General features: G+C 40.9%; 1 protein-coding gene across 2 annotated transcripts in view; it reads right to left on the bottom strand.

The window, feature by feature from the left end:
* LOC126088520 (ran-binding protein 9) overlaps nt 1-19558 on the bottom strand; it is a 250843-nt gene that overhangs the window by 60648 nt on the left and 170637 nt on the right. Inside the window, exons 1-2 of one of the 2 annotated variants that reach the window (XM_049906676.1) lie at nt 8615-8648; nt 7074-7238 (exon numbers count right to left, since the gene is read on the bottom strand). In XM_049906676.1, the coding sequence (XP_049762633.1) occupies nt 7074-7238; nt 8615-8633 (184 nt within the window). In that variant the 5' untranslated portion in view covers nt 8634-8648. Of the gene's footprint in view, nt 1-7073; nt 7239-8614; nt 8649-19558 lie in introns of those variants that run through there. The other variant, XM_049906675.1, reaches the window with a different exon arrangement.

Genomic DNA, 19558 nt, shown 5'->3' on the forward strand with positions numbered 1-19558 from the left:
TCACAAATATCTGGTGATGCCTGAATAATGAGCCAAAGAGCAAGGATGATATTCACAAAATCTTGCTGTCTGTAGATGATATTTTCTGGAATTTTTGGACATTGATGTCATGTTACATCCTAGATCCTGTGAAGTCTGAAACACAGCAAACAGCAAAAGTTTTCCCATGTCATGACAGTGTTACATTCTACATATTCAGGGTAAACTAGAACTCCACTGACAAACTTTCTGAGGTTGTTCTGAGTATTTTGGTATAACGGACCCAAGGTCTCCGGTGGCTCATGATGAAGTAATAATGTGATTGTGATTTATTTGGGTTTGTTACTCATGTCATCTTTGTTTCTGTGAAAATATCTTCACAAGAATTAAGAAGCCTGTAATATGCAACAACCATAACACACACTACAAAATACTGATTAATACAAGGATGTAGAGGCTTATCTCACTACGGGTAAGATAGATACTGCCTACAGGAAAATTAAAGAGACCTTTGGAAAAGAGAACCACTTGCATGAATATCAAGAGCTCAGATGGAAACCCAGTTCTAACCAAAGAAGGGAAAGCAGAAAGATGGAAGGAGTATATAGAGGGTCTACACAAGGGTGATATACTGGAGGACAATATTATGGAAATGGAAGAGGATGTAGACGAAGATGAAATGGGAGATATGATACTCCGTGAAGAGTTTGACAGAGCACTGAAAGACCTAAGTTGAAACAAGGCCCCGGGAGTAGACAACATTCCATTAGAACTACTGACGGCCTTGGGAGGGCCAGTCCTGACAAAACTCTACCATCTGGTGAGCAAAATGTATGAGACAGGCGAAATTCCCTCAGACTTCAAGAAGAATATAATAGTTCCAATCCCAAAGAAAGCAGGTGTTGACAGATGTGAAAATTACCAAACTATCAGTTTAATAAGTCACAGCTGCAAAATACTAACGCAAATTCTTTACAGAGGAATGGAAAAACTGGTAGAAGCCAACCTCGGGGAAGATCAGTTGGGATTCTGTAGAAATGTTGGAACACTTGAGGCAATACTGACCCTACGACTTATCTTAGAAGAAAGATTAAGGAAAGGCAAACCTACGTTTCTAGCATTTGTAGACTTACATCTACATCTACATCCATACTCCTCAAGCCACCTGACGGTGTGTGGCGGAGGGTACCTTGAGTACCTCTATCGGTTCTCCCTTCTATTCCAGTCTCGTATTGTTCGTGGAAAGAAGGATTGTCGGTATGCCTCTGTGTAGGCTCTAATCTCTCTGATTTTATCCTCATGGTCTCTTCGCGAGATATACGCAGGAGGGAGCAATATACTGCTTGACTCTTAGAGAAAGCTTTTGACAATGTTGACTGGAATACTCTCTTTCAAATTCTGAAGGTGGCAGGGGTAAAATACAGGGAGCGAAAGGCTATTTACAATTTGTACAGAAAGCAGATGGCAGTTAAGAGTCAAGGGACATGAAAGGGAAGCAGTGGTTGGGAAGGGAGTGAGACAGGGTTGTATCCTCTTCCCGATGCTATTCAATCTGTATATTGAGCAAGCAGTAAAGGAAACAAAAGAAAAGTTCGGAGTAGGTATTAAAATCCATGGAGAAAAATTAAGAACTTTGAGGTTCGCCGATGACATTGTAATTCTGTCAGAGACAGCAAAGGACTTGGAAGAGCAGTTGAATGGAATGGACAGTGTCTTGAAAGGAGGGTGTACGATGAACATCAACAAAAGCAAAACTGGAATGTAGTCGAATTAAGTCGGGTGCTGCTGAGGGAATTAGATTAGGAAATGAGACACTTAAAGTAGTAAAGGAGTTTTGCTATTTGGGGAGCAAAATAACTGATGATGGTCGAAGTAGAGAGGATATAAAATGTAGACTGGCAATGGGAAGGAAAGCGTTTCTGAAGAAGAGAAATTTGTTAAGATCGAGTATAGATTCAAGTGTCAGGAAGTCGTTTCTGAAAGTATTTGTATGGAGTGTAGCCATGTATGAAAGTGAAATGTGGACGATAAATAGTTTAGACAAAAAGAGAATAGAAGCTTTCGAAATGTGGTGCTACAGAAGACTGCTGAAGATTAGATGGGTAGATTTACATAACTAATGAGGTATTGAATATAATTGGGGAGAAGAGGAGTTTGTGGCACAACTTGACCAGGAGAAGGGATCAGTTGGTAGGACATGTTCTGAGGCATCAAGGGATCAACAATTTAGTACTGGAGGGCAGCGTGGAGGGTAAAAATCTTAGAGGGAGACCAAGAGATGAATACACTAAGCAGATTCAGAAGGATGTAGGCTGCAGTAGGTACTGGGAGATGAAGAAGCTTGCACAGGATAGAGTAGCATGGAGAGCTGCATTAAACCAGTCTCAGAACTGAAGACCACAACAACAACACAACAGCCCCATCCACAAAAGTGCTGTGATTTGGTTGCCACTGGTGAATTGCATTCAATGAACTGGTAGGCAAGGTGCACATCGGCCAACTTATCATCAGAAATCCTATCCAAAGTGCTGTTGTGCATCACTGTTAATCCACAATTAAGAATGCTGGAAATCAAAACCCTAGACTGTCAGAAGTACTGAATGTAAGCTTGAGGGCAACGAGTTAAAGAGGGCATTACTGCTGTTAACAACAGGTAGCACGGGTGAATGGAAACAAGACACATAGCACAAACTGTCAACATTTTCACCATTTCCAGAATGAGATTTTCACTCTGCAGCGGAGTGTGTGCTGATATGAAACTTCCTGGCAGATTAAAACTGTGTGCCCGACCGAGACTCGAACTCGGGACCTTTGCCTTTTGTGGGCAAGTGCTCTGCCATCTGAGCTACCGAAGCACGACTCACGCCCGGTACTCACAGTACTGGCAGAAGTAAAGCTGTGAGTACCGGGCATGAGTCGTGCTTCGGTAGCTCAGATGGTAGAGCACTTGCCCGCGAAAGGCAAAGGTCCCGAGTTCGAGTCTCTGTCGGGCACACAGTTTTAATCTGCCAGGAAGTTTCATTTTCACCATTGTTTACTACTTTCAGGGCAACACAAAGCAAAGCTAATTGGGGCAAGAAACCAAACGAAATACGAGAACCCTGGGATGAACCGTCAAGAGAGTGGATCCTTTATACCAAAATACACAGAATGTATCCACAAACAATCTCTGAAAGTCTGTTGTTGGAGTTCTATATAACTATACTCCAATCATCATCTTAAAGTGTCTGGTGGAGGTATCTCAAGTGCCCTCAATCATTTCCTTCCTACCCTTCCATTTTCCAATGATGTACAGGAAGAAAAACTTGTCGGTAAATCACCTTATGAGCTGCAATTTTCTTGATTTCCAGTCATGATCATTTCACAAGACATAGGTGGGAGAAACACAGCTCTAAAAAAACTCTTGGTCATTGGACTGCAAAGACAATAACTGAGGTAGATACTTGTTACAATGCAGATTTACAAGGTCTCTTCTTAACAACTCTTCCATCATAGACAAGTTCTAACATAAAAACCAGCAACAAGAATGTGGTGTGTGTGTGTGTGTGTGTGTGTGTGTGTGTGTGTGTGTGTGTGTGTGTGTGTGTGTTTTTAAATAGAGGATCACCACACAAGAAATACTGGCTTGGAGACCTCACAGGTAGGTTTTCACCATCTTCTTGGAAGGAATTGATGGGTCACAACATCTGTGCCCGCAAAGTAAGTGTTGTGTCATACAAATAAAACAGCTTATTACATGTGGGAATTTTACACTCTATCTTTCGCCCTTGGTAGCTAAACCTAGGTGACTCAAATACCCTCCTTTAACACTATTAGAAATGTTGGCTCCAAGTCTAACACTGTTTCACCAACATCACACACACGTGGAATTTATTGTCAATAAGATCTAATGAATGCGACTTTATCAGCAACTGCGTATTTCTGAGTACATATACAGCCTGACAACAAAAGTTAAGCACCAAGAAGATATGGTCGAATGTCAGCGTAAATTCTTATACATACACACCATTGGTGGGTATGTAAATCATTAGAGCTGCAATTCTACAGCCAGCGCAGTGCATTAGTGTTGTTCACTTCAGTGTTGTTACCAGTCCTGGAAGTGTATATAAGGGGCAGAAACAGCACTGGATGTTGAGTGATCGCTGGAAGGACATGTAGATGCTGTGTACTGACGACAGACAGCATCGCTATGTACTCATAACAGACAGCATCATAACACCTGACAGTTTGAAAGGGCCTCATTGTGGGTCTCCATTCGGCCAGTTGGTTGAATCATGAGATATCCAGATTGGTGGGGCATTAGGATGTGACAGTGGGCTGATGTTGGACTGCATGGGAATGTGAGGGCAAGTATACATATCACCAAGTTTCCAATTAACCATTTTTGACTACCACGAAGTAGTATCACCTTATTGTGCAACAAGCACTTCATAACCCCCTATAAATTTGAGCCAGCTATCTGAGTACAAGTAACGCACTCCATGGAACATTTTGTGTCATCCCATACAGCAGTTGGCAACTAGCAGCGGCCAGATTAGGGAATTACCATCCCATGCATAAGTTGCTGTTAACACCGGAACATCAATGGCTGTTTTTGGTGTGGTATCATGACCTGAAAGTGTGGCTTGCTGATGGATGATATGGTATTGTGTTCAGTGATGAATCATGGTTCTGCACTAACCCAGATGGCAGTCAGTGGTGAGTATTGCAGTAACCTGGAGAAAGGATCCGTTCTTCCATCGTTTTGAAGAGATACATTAGTGTTACTCCTGGTGTTGTGGTGAGGGCAGCCACCATACATGACTGTAGGCCATGGCTGATAGTGACTGTTGGAACTTGTGATGGCAAATCGGTATGTCAAGAACATCCTGCACCCTCAATTTCTCTCTCTGATGCCACAGTATCATTGTGCCATTTTTTTAACATACAATGCTCATCAACACAAGATACGCCTTTCAACGGACTGTCTGCGTGATGTTGAGGCATCACCGTGGCCAGCAAGATCCACAGATCTGTCCCCAATAGAACTTATGGGACCAGCTTGGGTATCAACTTCGTCTATGTGCCTGTATCCAGGATACCAAGGATCAGTTACAACAGTTGTAGGTCAGCTTGCATCAGGAGATGATACAATGGCTTTATGACAATCTTCACAATTGAATCAGTGCATGCATCCAGGTCCGAGGGGATGCACCATCATACTAGTGAGTAGATTCGTGATGTCGAGTTTTTGTAAATTTGACTTGATTATGTGATCAAAGTCTCATTTCATTTCTTCCTCCCCTTTTTGATGCTTCATGTTTTTGTCAGGCAGTGTATTTGTTCATTGCAGTTTATGCATACTGCTTTTATGCAGGTGTTGCTGGTGGCTTAGTAGACCAATTATTGCATAAAATATGCACTGACATGTTTCATTGAACTGGTGAAGGAACACTGTTTGGCTTTACATAGTTTCTGCCATTGTTGAGCTTCTGCTTCCCATAATCTATCATCTTGATCAAAAAGATCAGGTCCACCCACAATGTCAGAGTGCCAAAGCTTTTGATGTCCTGCCACAGCATCCCAAGTATCTTGGTGAAAGCGCTCCAATATCTTCACACAATCGCAATAGAGAGACCATATTTCACAGCCATACCAGTGTTGAGGCTATTGTCTTGCACAAGTTTAATGTTTATTTGGAGGACACAGTGAAAGAGACATTCATAGGATGTGTGGAAAACTTGGGTTCTGTTTTATATATCCATGCGAGAAGTTCCAAGAGAATACTTTCAAGATAGGGTAAGGTATCTACTTGATTGAAATCAGGCTTGAACATCATGGTCTAGTAGAGTAGTTGCAGGGGCAAATCATGATAGGACTGTGATTCTTTGAGTGTTCACAGTCAGAGCAAATTGCTCAAATGTGTTCTGCCCTTCCCCCCTACCTTTACCTGTCTTATGTCAAAATGATATCTAATTTCCACACTGTTGCTGTTCATAGATCACATGTCATGGATAATGGCCAATGAGTTAAGGGTAAAGAGTATTTGGTTTAGCATACATCCTCATCTTATTTCCATCAGTCACGGTCATTCAAAAAGAAACAAAGTCAATGGCTGTAAAATGAAATCCTCTGAATGGATTGCAATCCCATGGACTACACAAGACAGTGTGTTTACTATAACTGCACTGAGGCCTCAAACTCACCTCTAAAGGGACAAGCACGCATGCACACCCATGTGATGACAGAGCAAGAATGTGTACGAGTCGCCTGTCCACTGCACTCAGTAGTCCTGAACACAGAAGAACAAATGGACGTAATAAGTTTCCCTAATAGCAGAAGAAGTGAGGGGAATGAATATTCATCAAAGAATGGCAAAAATGTGAAGAGCACTGCATGTCTGTTGCAAGGATCAAGGCATGTCACCAGCAATGCAAGGAAGGATGGATGTCATCGGCCAACACCACACAATCTTGAATGACACATTGCATTGCTGATACCAATGTGCAACATGTGGATGTCCTCATTACTGACGACCTTTGAGTTATGGTGGGAGCCATTGTCCCAAATGTCAGACTGCAAATCTGAATTGCACTGGACTTGCAGTGCTCTTCATACACTTGTGCCACGCTTTGTTGAATTTCCATTCCTTGCACTCCTTCGGTTGCACAGAAACAGCACTACACCACATTTCTCTTCTTTTGAAGCCTACATTTCTCTGTTTTCAGCATGACTGAGTGCAGTGGATGCTGATGCACGCATATGCTTGGTCTGCTGGCATATAGGTGTGTTCTATTGCTCTTCTAGTGGCCAGTTTGGGGTCTCAGTGCGCTGAAGGAGATCATACCTCCTTCTAGTAGCAATGGCATTATAATCCATTAAACAGTTTTTATTTCTTTTTGAAGGACCCTAACACGATTGGAAATGTGACTAATAACATGCACAATAACAAATTTTCTCTTTCTCTTAATATGGGCTATTCACTTCTTGAACATGTTAGTAAATAAGATGAAATGCTTATCGGCAGTAAATTTTACAACAATTTTTAAAACAAATAATGCAAATTATTCACAATCCTAATTAAGTTGCTTGGTTTATGCAAAACAAATTGTTACCTGGAAGCCTGTTCATATTTACACCCTGTGCAGATAATCCAATCCCCATGTATCCATCTCTGCCTTTACTAACAATTTTCACTTCAAAATAGTACAGACCACAGGCTGCAGGTATAGGGTGAGTGGCCCGTACGCTTGCAGCATCTTTGTGTGTTTTCCCATGACCTGGAAATGAAAAGCAAGCCAGACAATAAGACAGTTGTTTTTACGGAATAGTGAACACAGCTGTAGAGACTTGGAGCTTCTGGAGAGGAATTTTACTGATACAATTTTCTATTAGAATTCAAAAAGAATTATACATATAGAATTTTGCATTCATGTGCAAACATAAAAAATTCTCATAAATCATGAATGTAAGTGTCTTTTTTAACTTGATGTAATGGCATTTTTCTCTTTACGCTGCCATGCATTTTCTTGATGAGGTATATCATTATTTTTTGCGTATGTGGTGCATTCTATAATGTAGTGTTTTTTGCATTTACTCCAATAAATTTCCAATGAGGTGAAAACCAAGTCACCACTCCAGAAGTTACAAATCACCACTTACCATACCAAACAGTAGTATAAAGTAATATGAGCAATAATGACCTATTTTATTTTTGTTATTACAAATGATATCCACTTGATAAACACATTAGAATCAGCCCCTTTTCTCATGTTAAATAAGCTTACAATGAGACTTCATGGGATACACAAACAAAGTTGGCTATACATTTTGTCCCTTAATGTATGAATTTTTAATTCCTCTGTTAAAAATTATCATATGGGGAAAGCATTTCATATAATAATTATATTTCAAAAATTACTGGTCACGATTTTATTGGTTCTACAGCAAAAATTTGTTTGTACCATTTATGAATCATCATATGCTAATGAGTTAACATTCTTCTGCAAGGAAACACCTTCATGACAAAAAGATACATTCTGTGCAAGAGATGCTTCTTATAGAGGTAAAGGGGTATTATTTCCATTCATTACAAATCATGCATTTTATTTTACAGCTGGGACAAGTAGCGTCACAAGTCAGTTAGAATTTAAATTTTTAATGAAAATGAGAAAAAAACTCTCATGAAACAGATTTGTCACATACTGTTCACAAGAAACACCCATGACTGTTGTAGTATTCACAATTCTCCTGATAAAATTAGCACATTATTTAACTTAGATCATAAAATGCTTCAGGATAACACTGGTTGTAGGACCTTTTTAGTTTTCTACTTTCATTGTATTCCTTAAGCAGATGTCTGGCAAGAACTCCTATCATTTTCCACCATTACTGCCCAATTTACATGTCTCCCCAATTACTGTCGTATTACTCCACAAATTCTACATAAATGATTCCATCCATGTAGCAATCTGGTGCAAGAATTCATGACCAAATATAGAACACTTTTTTCCACTGACCAACTAATCTGAATCACTACATTCATAATCTATGATACAAGATTTGTGATTGTTCAGTCCAAAAATGGCAAACACCGAAATGTACTGGAAACTATGAAAAAAAATCCGCATCTGTGGAGAATACAAACTTCTTTTACCTGATTCTGCCAGAATCATTTGAGTTTCTCAAGGCTTTCCCAAGCAGTTGCAGTCAAGTACTGGGGTGGTTAGTAAAATCAGAAGACTGTCACTCAAATCGAGGGCTACTATTTTCCAAGAGACCAATGAACAAAATGTCAAAATGTAACATACCAATGTATTACTTCGAACTTTGTGTCTGTGTTCTTAACCTCACCTTCCCTCTATGATGTCCAGCTCCTCTAGACATGATCCATAGAGAATTAAAGAGTTCACATAAAAGATTTAATTGCTGGCTGCTGCAACCTACCACATGAAAAGCACATAAATGTGAAATAAGTGATAAAAGACAGGAAAAATTCCGAAGACTGACTGAGAGCTGAGCCCCAAACCTTGGGATTTGCTGTCTTGCACTTGCCCACTTAGCCACAACAGTTTCTTCCAAATGGACAAAAATTTTCAGACCCTCTATTGCACCCACAACATTTAATGTGACACCAGTGACCTGAGAGTACTGAAATATAGGTAGAATGTGTCAACGTTCTTTCTACTAATTTTATATCAAAATGTGTCAATAGAAATAACTGCGTACATAATAACAAGGCGTTCACTTATTGCCTGTCAAGATCAGGCTTCCATCAGAGATTTTACACAAAATACTTGAACCCACATCCACTATTATGAATGTAAATGTGAAATGGTACTGTCAGACAAGCATTAAACCGTACCACTGCTCTGGTAGACCAACTAGTTTACACTTAGGGACCTCTGAATTCTAACTTTTATACAAATGAATCATCAGGTATCTTCACCAGCTATTGCAGAAGAGTTTCATTGTAGCTCAGGTACTGAGTCCAATTAGTGAAAGTTGTGCTGTAGCATAGTTGTTTTCTGATCCCCAGGCTATATTGTGGGGCATGCCAACATTGATTTGTGGGGCTGAGGAGGATGCTTCATGGTGTGCTCCTTCACATGATGTGGTGCTCAGTTAGGTGCATGATAAACTGATGAGAACATAATTAACGAGAACATAGTTAACAGTGCTCTCCGAATGAGGTGTAACAATTATGAAATTTGGAAGCATTTTTATGATTGCTTTGATAGCAGTTGGTTCCTCATTTATGCAAAGACCATCATTATCGTTGATGTACAAATGAATGAAGTTTTTGGAAACGTTTTAGATCGCAAGTTGCATTCCACACTGTGAAAACAGTTAAGAATCAGAACTTTTTGGCTGCAACGGGATGAGGTCTTTGTCCACAAAACAAGAACCACTGTATTTTGGTTCCAGGGAAGTTGTGTAGAACTGGCCCCCATTAAGTCCTAAAGTACATCTGAGGGATGATAATCACATTGGTTGTGTGCAATTCAATTTGTCTAAAAAGGAAATATGGTAAGGATTTAGTGTGTACCAGGTGTAGATATATGAAAGTGGAATTTCCCTATAGATGGTGCTAGCCGTCAGTGAGACCGCGTCTGCAGCGAAATCTGCTTTCTGTAATGGCTGACGACGAATGTCAACACAGTAACCCAAGTTCTGAACATCATCATCTGTTTCAAACCCGAAGCTTTCGGCGAATATGCTCTTGGAAAAACACGGTGTTTTGAGTAGTTGATGAAATTCAAAAGTGGTGATTTTGACATGAGAAACGATGAGCGTGGGAAACCACCGAAAACGTTCGAAGATCACGAACTGCAGGCCTTACAGGATGAAGATGATACTCAAACTCAACGGAAACTCGTTGAACGATTGAATGCGACGCAGAAAGTTTCTCTTAGGTTGAAAGCTATGGGAAGGTGCAGAAAATGGGTTCCACATGAATTGAATGAAAGACAGCAAGCGAATCGAAAGACCACTTGTGAAATGCTGCTCGCCAGATGCAAAAGAAAGTCGTTTCTCCATCAAACAATGACAGGTGATGAAAAATGGATGTATTTTGAGAATCCTAAGCGTCGTAAATCAGAAGGATGTCATCTATTATGAGCTGCTAAAACCTGGTGAAACCGTTAACACTGATCGCTACCGACAGCAAATGATCGATTTAAATCGAACATTACGTGAAACACGACTGAAATATGGAAAAAAGCACCACAAAGTCATATTGCTCCATGATAACGCCCGATCACGCACAGCAAAACGGGTGAGGGAAACGATCGAGGGGTTCAGTTGGGAAATGCTACGTCATGTGGCTTATTCCCAGGCTTGGCTCCGTCCGATCATCACGTATTTGTATCACTGGGGCACGCTCTCGCTGAAGAACGCTTCAATTCGGATGAAAATATACGAAAATGGCTCACTAACTGGTTCACTTCAAAACAAGATTTTTTTTCTTTTAAAGCGCGGCATTCATAGCCTGCCGGGGGGGGGGGGGGGGGGGGGGGGGGGGGGGCGAGAAATGTCTAAATAGCAATGGAGATTATTTTGAATAAGCAGACGTTTAATTATTGCAACCAAATACCAAATGCCGGTTTAATACTTCTACACCTGATATTATTCTTGACGACATGGAGAAGAGTTGTCGAAGGAGCAACTATTTGATCCATATTTCAATCTGGAAAATAATTTTACACGTATTAACTGTGATACAGAAGATTTCTGTTATTAACAACGACGTGAATGGCACTGGGAAATTCAGAAGACATTCTGCAGCGCACAGGTGTCATACTCTCTTTGCCTGCAGAGGGTTTCCCTACCGCACAAGCAACGCAAAAGAAAATAGTGAGCAATGTGTGTGTAGCCAAACAAAGGAAGTCATCTATCTCTCTCTCTCGCAAGTGAAAATAGTATGTGCTCAGATGAATAAATCACATTTTATTATTAGCCAGCTTTCTTGTAAGCTCTAACCTCCTCACAATGTAGGGTAGGAACTACGTCTTCAGGATGACAAAATTAGTACGAAAGCCTTCTCCGATGATCAAACGCAATAATATTACACAATGACGCCTCACAGGCTACTGATTACATTTTATTCATTCATTTATTTATTTATTTTTTAATGTGTTTCATATTCTACATTGAAGGGAAGAGCTGGCAGTTCGATATATGACCCACTGAAAACCCGATGTTTTTTGCCAAATACGAGGTAAGCCGTTAATGGGGCAGACGGGTCCCAATTGGGAACATTTAGGACAGTGTTTCAATTACTGCCATTTGTCTCACAGGCAAGACAAATCTCCCAAAAATCTTCGTCGGAACCGAGTGACTGGAATTACTTTTAATTTACATTTGGGGCAAATTCATACGTGTGTGTGTGTGTGTGTGTGTGTGTGTGTGTGTGTGTGTGTGTGTGTGTGTGTGTGTGTGTGTGTGTAAGTTGGCTACTTGCTCGACTGTGCAGTGCACCTGCCTTTATTATATTGTTATTACATTAATTACATTACTCTTCATCTCGTTCACCCACAATACGCACTGCGAAAGGGAAATGTCAACTTGATTGTCAGAAATAAATCCCTGCACCTATCAGGAACCTAACCATCACTTTAAGAGTTTATGGTCTAAAACACTAACCGTTACACAACAGAGGCAGTGTTCTGTTAATCGACAAGGAAACTGCTTTTCTGATTATTTGTTTCTTATTTTTATCTTTTTTGCGCGTTTTCATTGGAGTTAGGAGCAGCTAGCATCCATGGAGTCTGAGAACTGCTTGAACACTTAGGTTAGGGAAACCATCACAAGCCGAAGCAGAAGCAAATAAGACCATTGAAGGTCATGTATATTAGGCCGGGGTCACGCTTCCAGAAGTGCACACACTGCTTGATAAAATACAGCAACTTGACAATTGGGCCAAGATAAGCGCGATTCTGGCTATCTGAGCATCTGAACAGCTTCCGTCCGGCAGCCGTGATTCTGGGCAGAGAGCCCTGTCGGAAAATACTTGTCTGCAGGAAGGCGATGACTCACGCAGCCCAGCGCGCGTGTTACGGGCAACTGCGCACTTCTCTAGGTTCTTCATCCTTCGCCTCTCCTCTTCAAAGAGATTGGGGAGGGAGGGGGGAGAGAGAGAGAGAGAGAGAGAGAGAGAGAGAGAGAGAGCGAGCGGGCGCGTAAGATCACCGGAATAGCGGGACGCAAAGCAGGATCGCAGCGGCAGAAGCAAAACTAATTTTTCGCTGTGCAGCGGAGTGTGCTGTTTTATTAAACTTCCTGACAGATTAATGATTAAAGCTAATGATTAAAGCTATGTGCCCGACCAGGACTTGAACACAAAACTTTGCCTTTTGCGTTCAATCCCCCAACCGACTGAGCTACCCAGACACAATACATGAAGCCAGCCAAATACCATGGATTCAATTTTAATTTGGTCCTACGATTTCTTTCCACCACTTGTTGATTCTTTCACTTTGGGCAATATGATTCTTATCTGTGAAAAATGCCGAATAGTCTTTGTTTCGACACATAATTGACTGGTTAAGTCACTTTCAAAATCGAAAGAAGGCGAAGGCATAAGAACTCATTAACGGGGCCATGTCTAGCAAAGAATGGCGTGTGCTCAAACCTTTGGGTTGGGAGCAGTTTAATCAAACTTATAATGGAGGCAGGAAGGAAACTGTTTAAGTATAAAACAGTCATTCCATTTTCCACTAATTTCTAAAACTGAACACTAACAAATAAAATTTGATCTTCAATTCTTAGCAACATCTAATCGATTCTTTTTTTACTTCAAGCAACTTGCATCTCCATCAAGCAGCAAACGGAAGCCACATGCACACTAATTGCAAGAGAGAATGTTTGTGTGTGTGTGTGTGTGTGTGTGTGTGTAACGGGGGGGGGGGGGGGGGGGGGAGTTGAAGTAAGGAGGCAAGGAAACAGATTATCCAACAGACGACAGTAGTAGTTTCTGTGGCGCATTTAAGGTGTCTCCTAAGGCTTGTAAATGACGGAGGCAAGAGACAAGACCGAGTGCTGTATGATTCACCGGTAGGTTACAATTGACAGCTCCGCCAGTACTTATTAATCTAGCAGCCGGTAAATATGTGAGAAAGCTCATCTCACTTCCGTGTTGTTCACACAATACGTCCGTACGTTACGTATTCACTGAATATCAACATGTTAGAAATTTTACTGTGGTCATGAGAAGAACAGCGTCTTTCTCGAGGTATTTTTTCACCCAATGGGAGACGAAGAAATGAAATGTGAAATGTGTTTTATTCATCTCATAACATACAGAATTTCAGAACGTAAGTCTTATGTACAGGAGGCATGTCAGGGATACAGTTTAATTTGTCGAACTTACACTATTACTTATTGAAGAATATATACAAGGTTCTTTCTAGTGCTATTTCAGGATCTGCATATGCTCTAACTAGCATAAATCTGTATTTCATCTTAAAGATCCAGCCCAAAGTATCACTTCGCCCTTCATGGCATTGCCTAGCCATATGGCCCTAACGATTGCATGTTTAACATTTAACTGGAACTGGTTCCGTACATGGCGCTACGTGGTCCTCAAGGTAACATTTCCATCTAACTGGGACTAACCACTCATGACTACCATTACCTCTAAAACTAGACAAATCCGCTGGTTCTCTCTTGCAATAAAATCTACTTTATTAAATGCATGGCTGTCAAACCTTTTCTCCGTGACCAAAATACAATCAAAATTTTTTGGGCTCACCATACTACACGCTGTATGTTCTGATGTTGCTCTAAGAAGGTGATGTCAATGATCTGAGACCAGTGTAGACGGCCCATGGCCTATTACCCATGGAGAATGAAATGAGACATCAGGATGACAATAGATTTGTTTAATTAACTTACTTATTTCAGTCACAGGTCATAGTACATCAGCAACATCTTGGTGGAGGGGACCAGTTGCCTCTCACGCAAAGCAATAGACACACGGCACTGCTGACAGTGCAAAGAGTGGGGCTATGCGCGGTATCACTCGGTTGCTACTGTCAGCAATGTCTCCGACTGTGATTAATGTGTGGCAATGCAGCTGATGATACCGGAGGTGGTCGTGACCTCCCTCCAGTAAGCAGGTGGCTCTCTGCTCCGGCGGCAGCTGCTCTCATGACTCAGGGCAGACTGCCCCATCCTATGGTTGAACAGCAGACCCCATACTACATTCTAGGATGTTGTTCTGGGTGTCACAGGCTTGTGGTGTAGGGTGAGGTATTTTAGTACACAAATGGCTGAGTACTTATACGCTCCAGGCTATGTTCATTCAGGGATTTAGGCACGTGCTCTAACACTTCCGTGGTACCAAGTGAAGAGAGGTTTCTGTCCTTCCACTAGCATATTGTCCATTGGTTGTTGCTATAGAAAGCTCAGCTGGCTCTGCTTCGAAACACTTGTCGAGCATGCAAGACCATCAAACAGCGATCATAGATTATGGAATGAAGATGCTATCAGTCAGGGGCAGCCCAGTATGGTTAAAGAGAAAACTCGAACCAAAATGGCATATTAGGAGAGAGCCATGGAGAGATGAGCAGAGAGTCCCATGGAATTGACATTAGGCAGCCGAGAGAAATGGTTTACAATGGTAAGTGTGACACCAGAAGTATCAGTAGGAATCCAGGCAGAATCTGACAGAACAGTGACCTCCACAAAGTGGATTCAGAAGAAATAAGAAGCGATAAGAGCATCATATGTAAATAAAGAAGCAAGGGACAAAGATTTTGAACAACAAACAGAAAGGAATGAGAGCCTCTGTGATGTTATACTAATAGGCTCACGTGAAGAAAATATTTTGAAGATTGAAGTGCAGAACACAGACCTGACGAAAGGAACAGTGGAGAAGCAGCAACCTTGGTGGTCATGCAGAGAGGCACTTTTGTTTCAAGTATTCCGAATACCACAGAATAAGAAGCCTATTGCATGGATAGAACCAATACATGACAAGGGAAATGGCAAGGAATGCCATAAACATAGTGTAGTTTCAGTGAACCAAGGGCAAGGTCACAAATTGGCACATTAAAGGAAATCGTGTGAGTGGATCATTAAACAAATAAGAAGGGACTTCAGTTAATGAACTGTGAGTTGCATTACATTAGATTAGACTTACGAATTCTAATACATCTTCCTACGCCTGAAGTATGCACTGACTAAACTTCTAGATCAACAGTAGCTACGCTGTGCAAAGCGTAGGAAGATTTCCTTTCTTCAAAGCATCCGTTTTTTAATTCGATGAGTAATAAATCTGCAGCTGTTTTGTGAAAACGTAGATTGATTAAAATGTTATACGTGAACTATGATTAATGATATAGCAGCCTTGGTAACACTCAGTAGATCTACTGGTAACTTCTCTATAGTATACTTACTTATTCTAATTATTTTCTTTGACACTAGACTCCACGGAACATAATGAATGACTGAACGAATAAATTATCAAGTCTGTGTTATTATCACGTAGCCCTTTAACAACTCACCGTACTGAATTGGTTTTCAAATACTGCGAGCAACTGGGTGAAAAATCAAAGTGATAGTTTTCTTGTTATGAAAAACAGTATACTTATACTCAGTCATCATGTTATTACTTTTCGATGTATTACATGATGCACTCATTATCCGAGAACGAATGGAGGATACCGAAGAGACTACCAGGTTATCCGTGCACTTTTTCTTAGCTCACAGTTCCCTAAGCCTCTTCCGGAAATGTATAGTAGCGTACTACATCTTACATCTACATGACTATGCTGCAATTCACACTTAACTGCCTGGCAGAGGATTCTTTGTACCCTACTACCTTCAGACTATTTCTCTATTGTTAAGCTCTAATAGTCCGCATGAAAAATGAACACTTAAATATTTCTGTGTAGGTTCTGATTTATTTTATTGCGATGATCATTTCTCCATACGTAGGTCGGTGACAGTAAAGTATTTTCGCATTCACAGGAGAAAGTTGGTGATTGAAACTAGGTGAAAATATCTCGCCGCGCCGAGAAAAGCCTTTGTTTTAATGATTGCCGTCCCAACTCGCTTATCATATCTGTGGCACACTCTCCCCTATTCCGCGCTAATACCAAACGAGCTGCCCTTCATTTGGACTTTTTCGATCTTCTCCGTCAGTCCCATCTAGTAAGGTTCCCATACCGCATAGCAATACTCAACCAGAGCACGGACAAATGTAGTGTAGGTAGTCTCTTCAGTAGAAATGTTCCATCTTACAAGTGTTGTGTCAATAAAATACAGTCTTTGGTATGCCTTCCCCCACAACGTTAGCCTGCTGATCGTTCCACTGTCAGCCGTTCGTGATTGTAATTTCTAGGTATGTCGTTGAACTCACAGCCTTTAAATTTATGTGATTTATCGTATAATCGAAATTTAACGGAATACTTTTCGTACTCATGTGGATGACCTCGCACTTTCCCTTATCCCGAGACAATTTTCACTTTTCGCACCATACAATCATTTTGCGATTAGTTTTGTCTTCTCACGAGTTTACTAGACGGTAAATCATAGCATCATCTGCAAACGATGTAAGAGGTTTACAAAGATTTTCTCTTATATCGTGTATGTAGATTAGGAACAGCACAGAGCCTGTAACACTTGTGGAACGAGGAGTAGCACTTTTGTTTTATTGGATGGTTTCCGTCGATTACTATGTACTGCAACCTTTGTGACAGGAAATCACGAATACAGGCTCGCACAACTGAAGCAATACTCCACAGGCACGCACTTTGATTGTGTCTCGCCTCTGTGAAGAACGGTCTCAAAAGCCTTCTGGAGACCTAGAAACATGGATCAATTTGAGATACCATCGTCGCTAGCACTCATTACTTCGTACAAATACAGAGCCAGTTGTGTTTCACAACAATGATATTGACCCTTTTCTTTTAGGTAATTCATAATGTTGGAACCAATGGCAGATATATATGCGGGAGGGGGAGGGGGCTTGCCGGACCGCCCGTACTGCCACCCGCGCAGCCCCTGCCACTCGGCCCGCACGCTACTCGTTCGTTTCTTTCGTCAGTCCACTCGACTGAATCGAGTTATCGAGTAGTTGTACTTTCCTATGTAGCACGCGAGTCTGCGTCAAAGTATTTTATGTTTCTGTCTGGCACATAGATAGCTAACACATACCTAGGAGAAAAGTTGCGGCCATTCTAGTGATGTCGATACTTTATCCTGTCTGGCATTTGTTCGAGAAAAGTCCCGAATATTCAACGTTTTCTTGTGCAGAGAACCTTCAATACGTAGCGTTATAAATACGGACTATTCGCCGAATAGGAAGCTCGTTTACATTCAGAAGCAGAAATATCAAGACTGAAGAATGAACAAACAAAAAGTCCTAGTTGTAGTAAGTGCAAGTGTGAAGATCTGTTCACACTCCATGAAAGTCTGGAAGGGAACATTCTGGCAGCGAATGTTCTCAAACAAATCGAACCACATATAGAAGGGAAGGAGAGTCGCTGCCAGGTAGTCAGTTTGAAAGCTACAATCGTCGCGATAACTTGGAAGTGATAAAAAGTGAACAACTGCGATTATTGGTTATTACCACGTACTTCAGTCAGTGTTGTGCTTAGTGATATTAGAAATACACGGAGTGTGACCGTGTGTGTTTTACTGCTAAGTGTACTAGTGTTGCATTTTTCAGTGCGAAGAAAGAGTTTATTCGAGAATAATTGGTATCTAATTTACCTTCGTCGTAACAATATAATAAAATATACCGTTATGTAATAAGAAAAAGAAAAGTACAAACATCTGAAGATTCCGATCATTCAGCCGCAAAAACACCACCACATGTGCAGACAGAGCCCAGCACTTCGTCAAAACTTCCACAACAATGTACGACGACGTAATTAACCAGTTTGCCCGGAAGAATAGGCGCAGAGAATATGTCATCAAAGGAAGAGAACCACAATTGTAACATTTTTATATCATAAGATGGCATTGTCTTGTACATGTGTATAATCAATTTAAATCAAACTTTCTTAAACTTTGCATGTGACTCGACTATTTTTTATTACGGAGAAAGTAAAGGTAGCGCAAGATATCTTTAGCGTCCCCTCCTCGAGGTTTTTCTGTATCCGCCACTGGTCGGAACACATATGTTCCACAATCCTACTGCAAGTCGAAGTCAGTGGTATCGATCTGTAATTCATCCGATTTATTACTTCTATTTCCATTCTTGACTATTGGTGTGACCTGCGGCACTTTCAAGTGTTTTTTGGCACGGGTGTTTCCTCGAGAGAGCGGTTGTATACGCCTGCTGCGTATGGCGCTATCGTATCAGCTTACTATGGAAGGAACCGAAGTGGTATATTATCTGGACCGGAAGACTTGCCTTTATTAAGTGATTTAAACAATTTCCCTGCACCAAGGATATCTGCTGCTAAGTTACTCATGTTGGCAACAGTTCTTCATTAGAATGCTGTAATATTTACTTCATCTTCTTTGGTGAAGGAATTTCGGAAAATTGAGTCTAATAGCTCTGTTTCATTGACGCTGTCATCGGTAATATTACCATTGGTATAGCGCAGTGAAGGTATTGTGTGTTGTCGCTCGTGTACTTCACATACGAGCAGAGTATCTTTGAAGTTGGTCAGATTTCGTGGTGGAAGCTATTAACCATATCTCGCATTCACGTCCAAGGTAAGTTTCGAGCTTCAGTAAAACATCGCCGATCTTGAAATTTTGTGTTCTTTTAAACAGCATTCTGATGTGTTTCGTATATCATATGGGATCACTACCATATTTTATTAATTTATTCCATAAAAATCTCACAACTGCCGCAGATAATATTTCCTTGAATTTAAGCAATACCCATTGGCAACAGTCTCAAGCTGCAGCTCTCGAATTTTCATCCGCGCCTGCGTTCACAATGTGAGATTTCTTGCCATCTGCTATACCTCTAAAGAAAATCGTGTTATCTGAATGACGCAAGGCTACATCCACTTCTAATGGACAGCGTTTTGCCTTTCGTATGAAAGTAGCTTTTTTATAAGACGTTTTCTTTGTTGTGCAGTCTCTCATACGATTTTGAAGAAACTCTTCGTAAAAAATTAGGGCAATGTTTATT

Source organism: Schistocerca cancellata, chromosome 6, assembly GCF_023864275.1.
Source record: "Schistocerca cancellata isolate TAMUIC-IGC-003103 chromosome 6, iqSchCanc2.1, whole genome shotgun sequence".
Taxonomy (NCBI): Eukaryota; Metazoa; Arthropoda; class Insecta; order Orthoptera; family Acrididae; genus Schistocerca; species Schistocerca cancellata.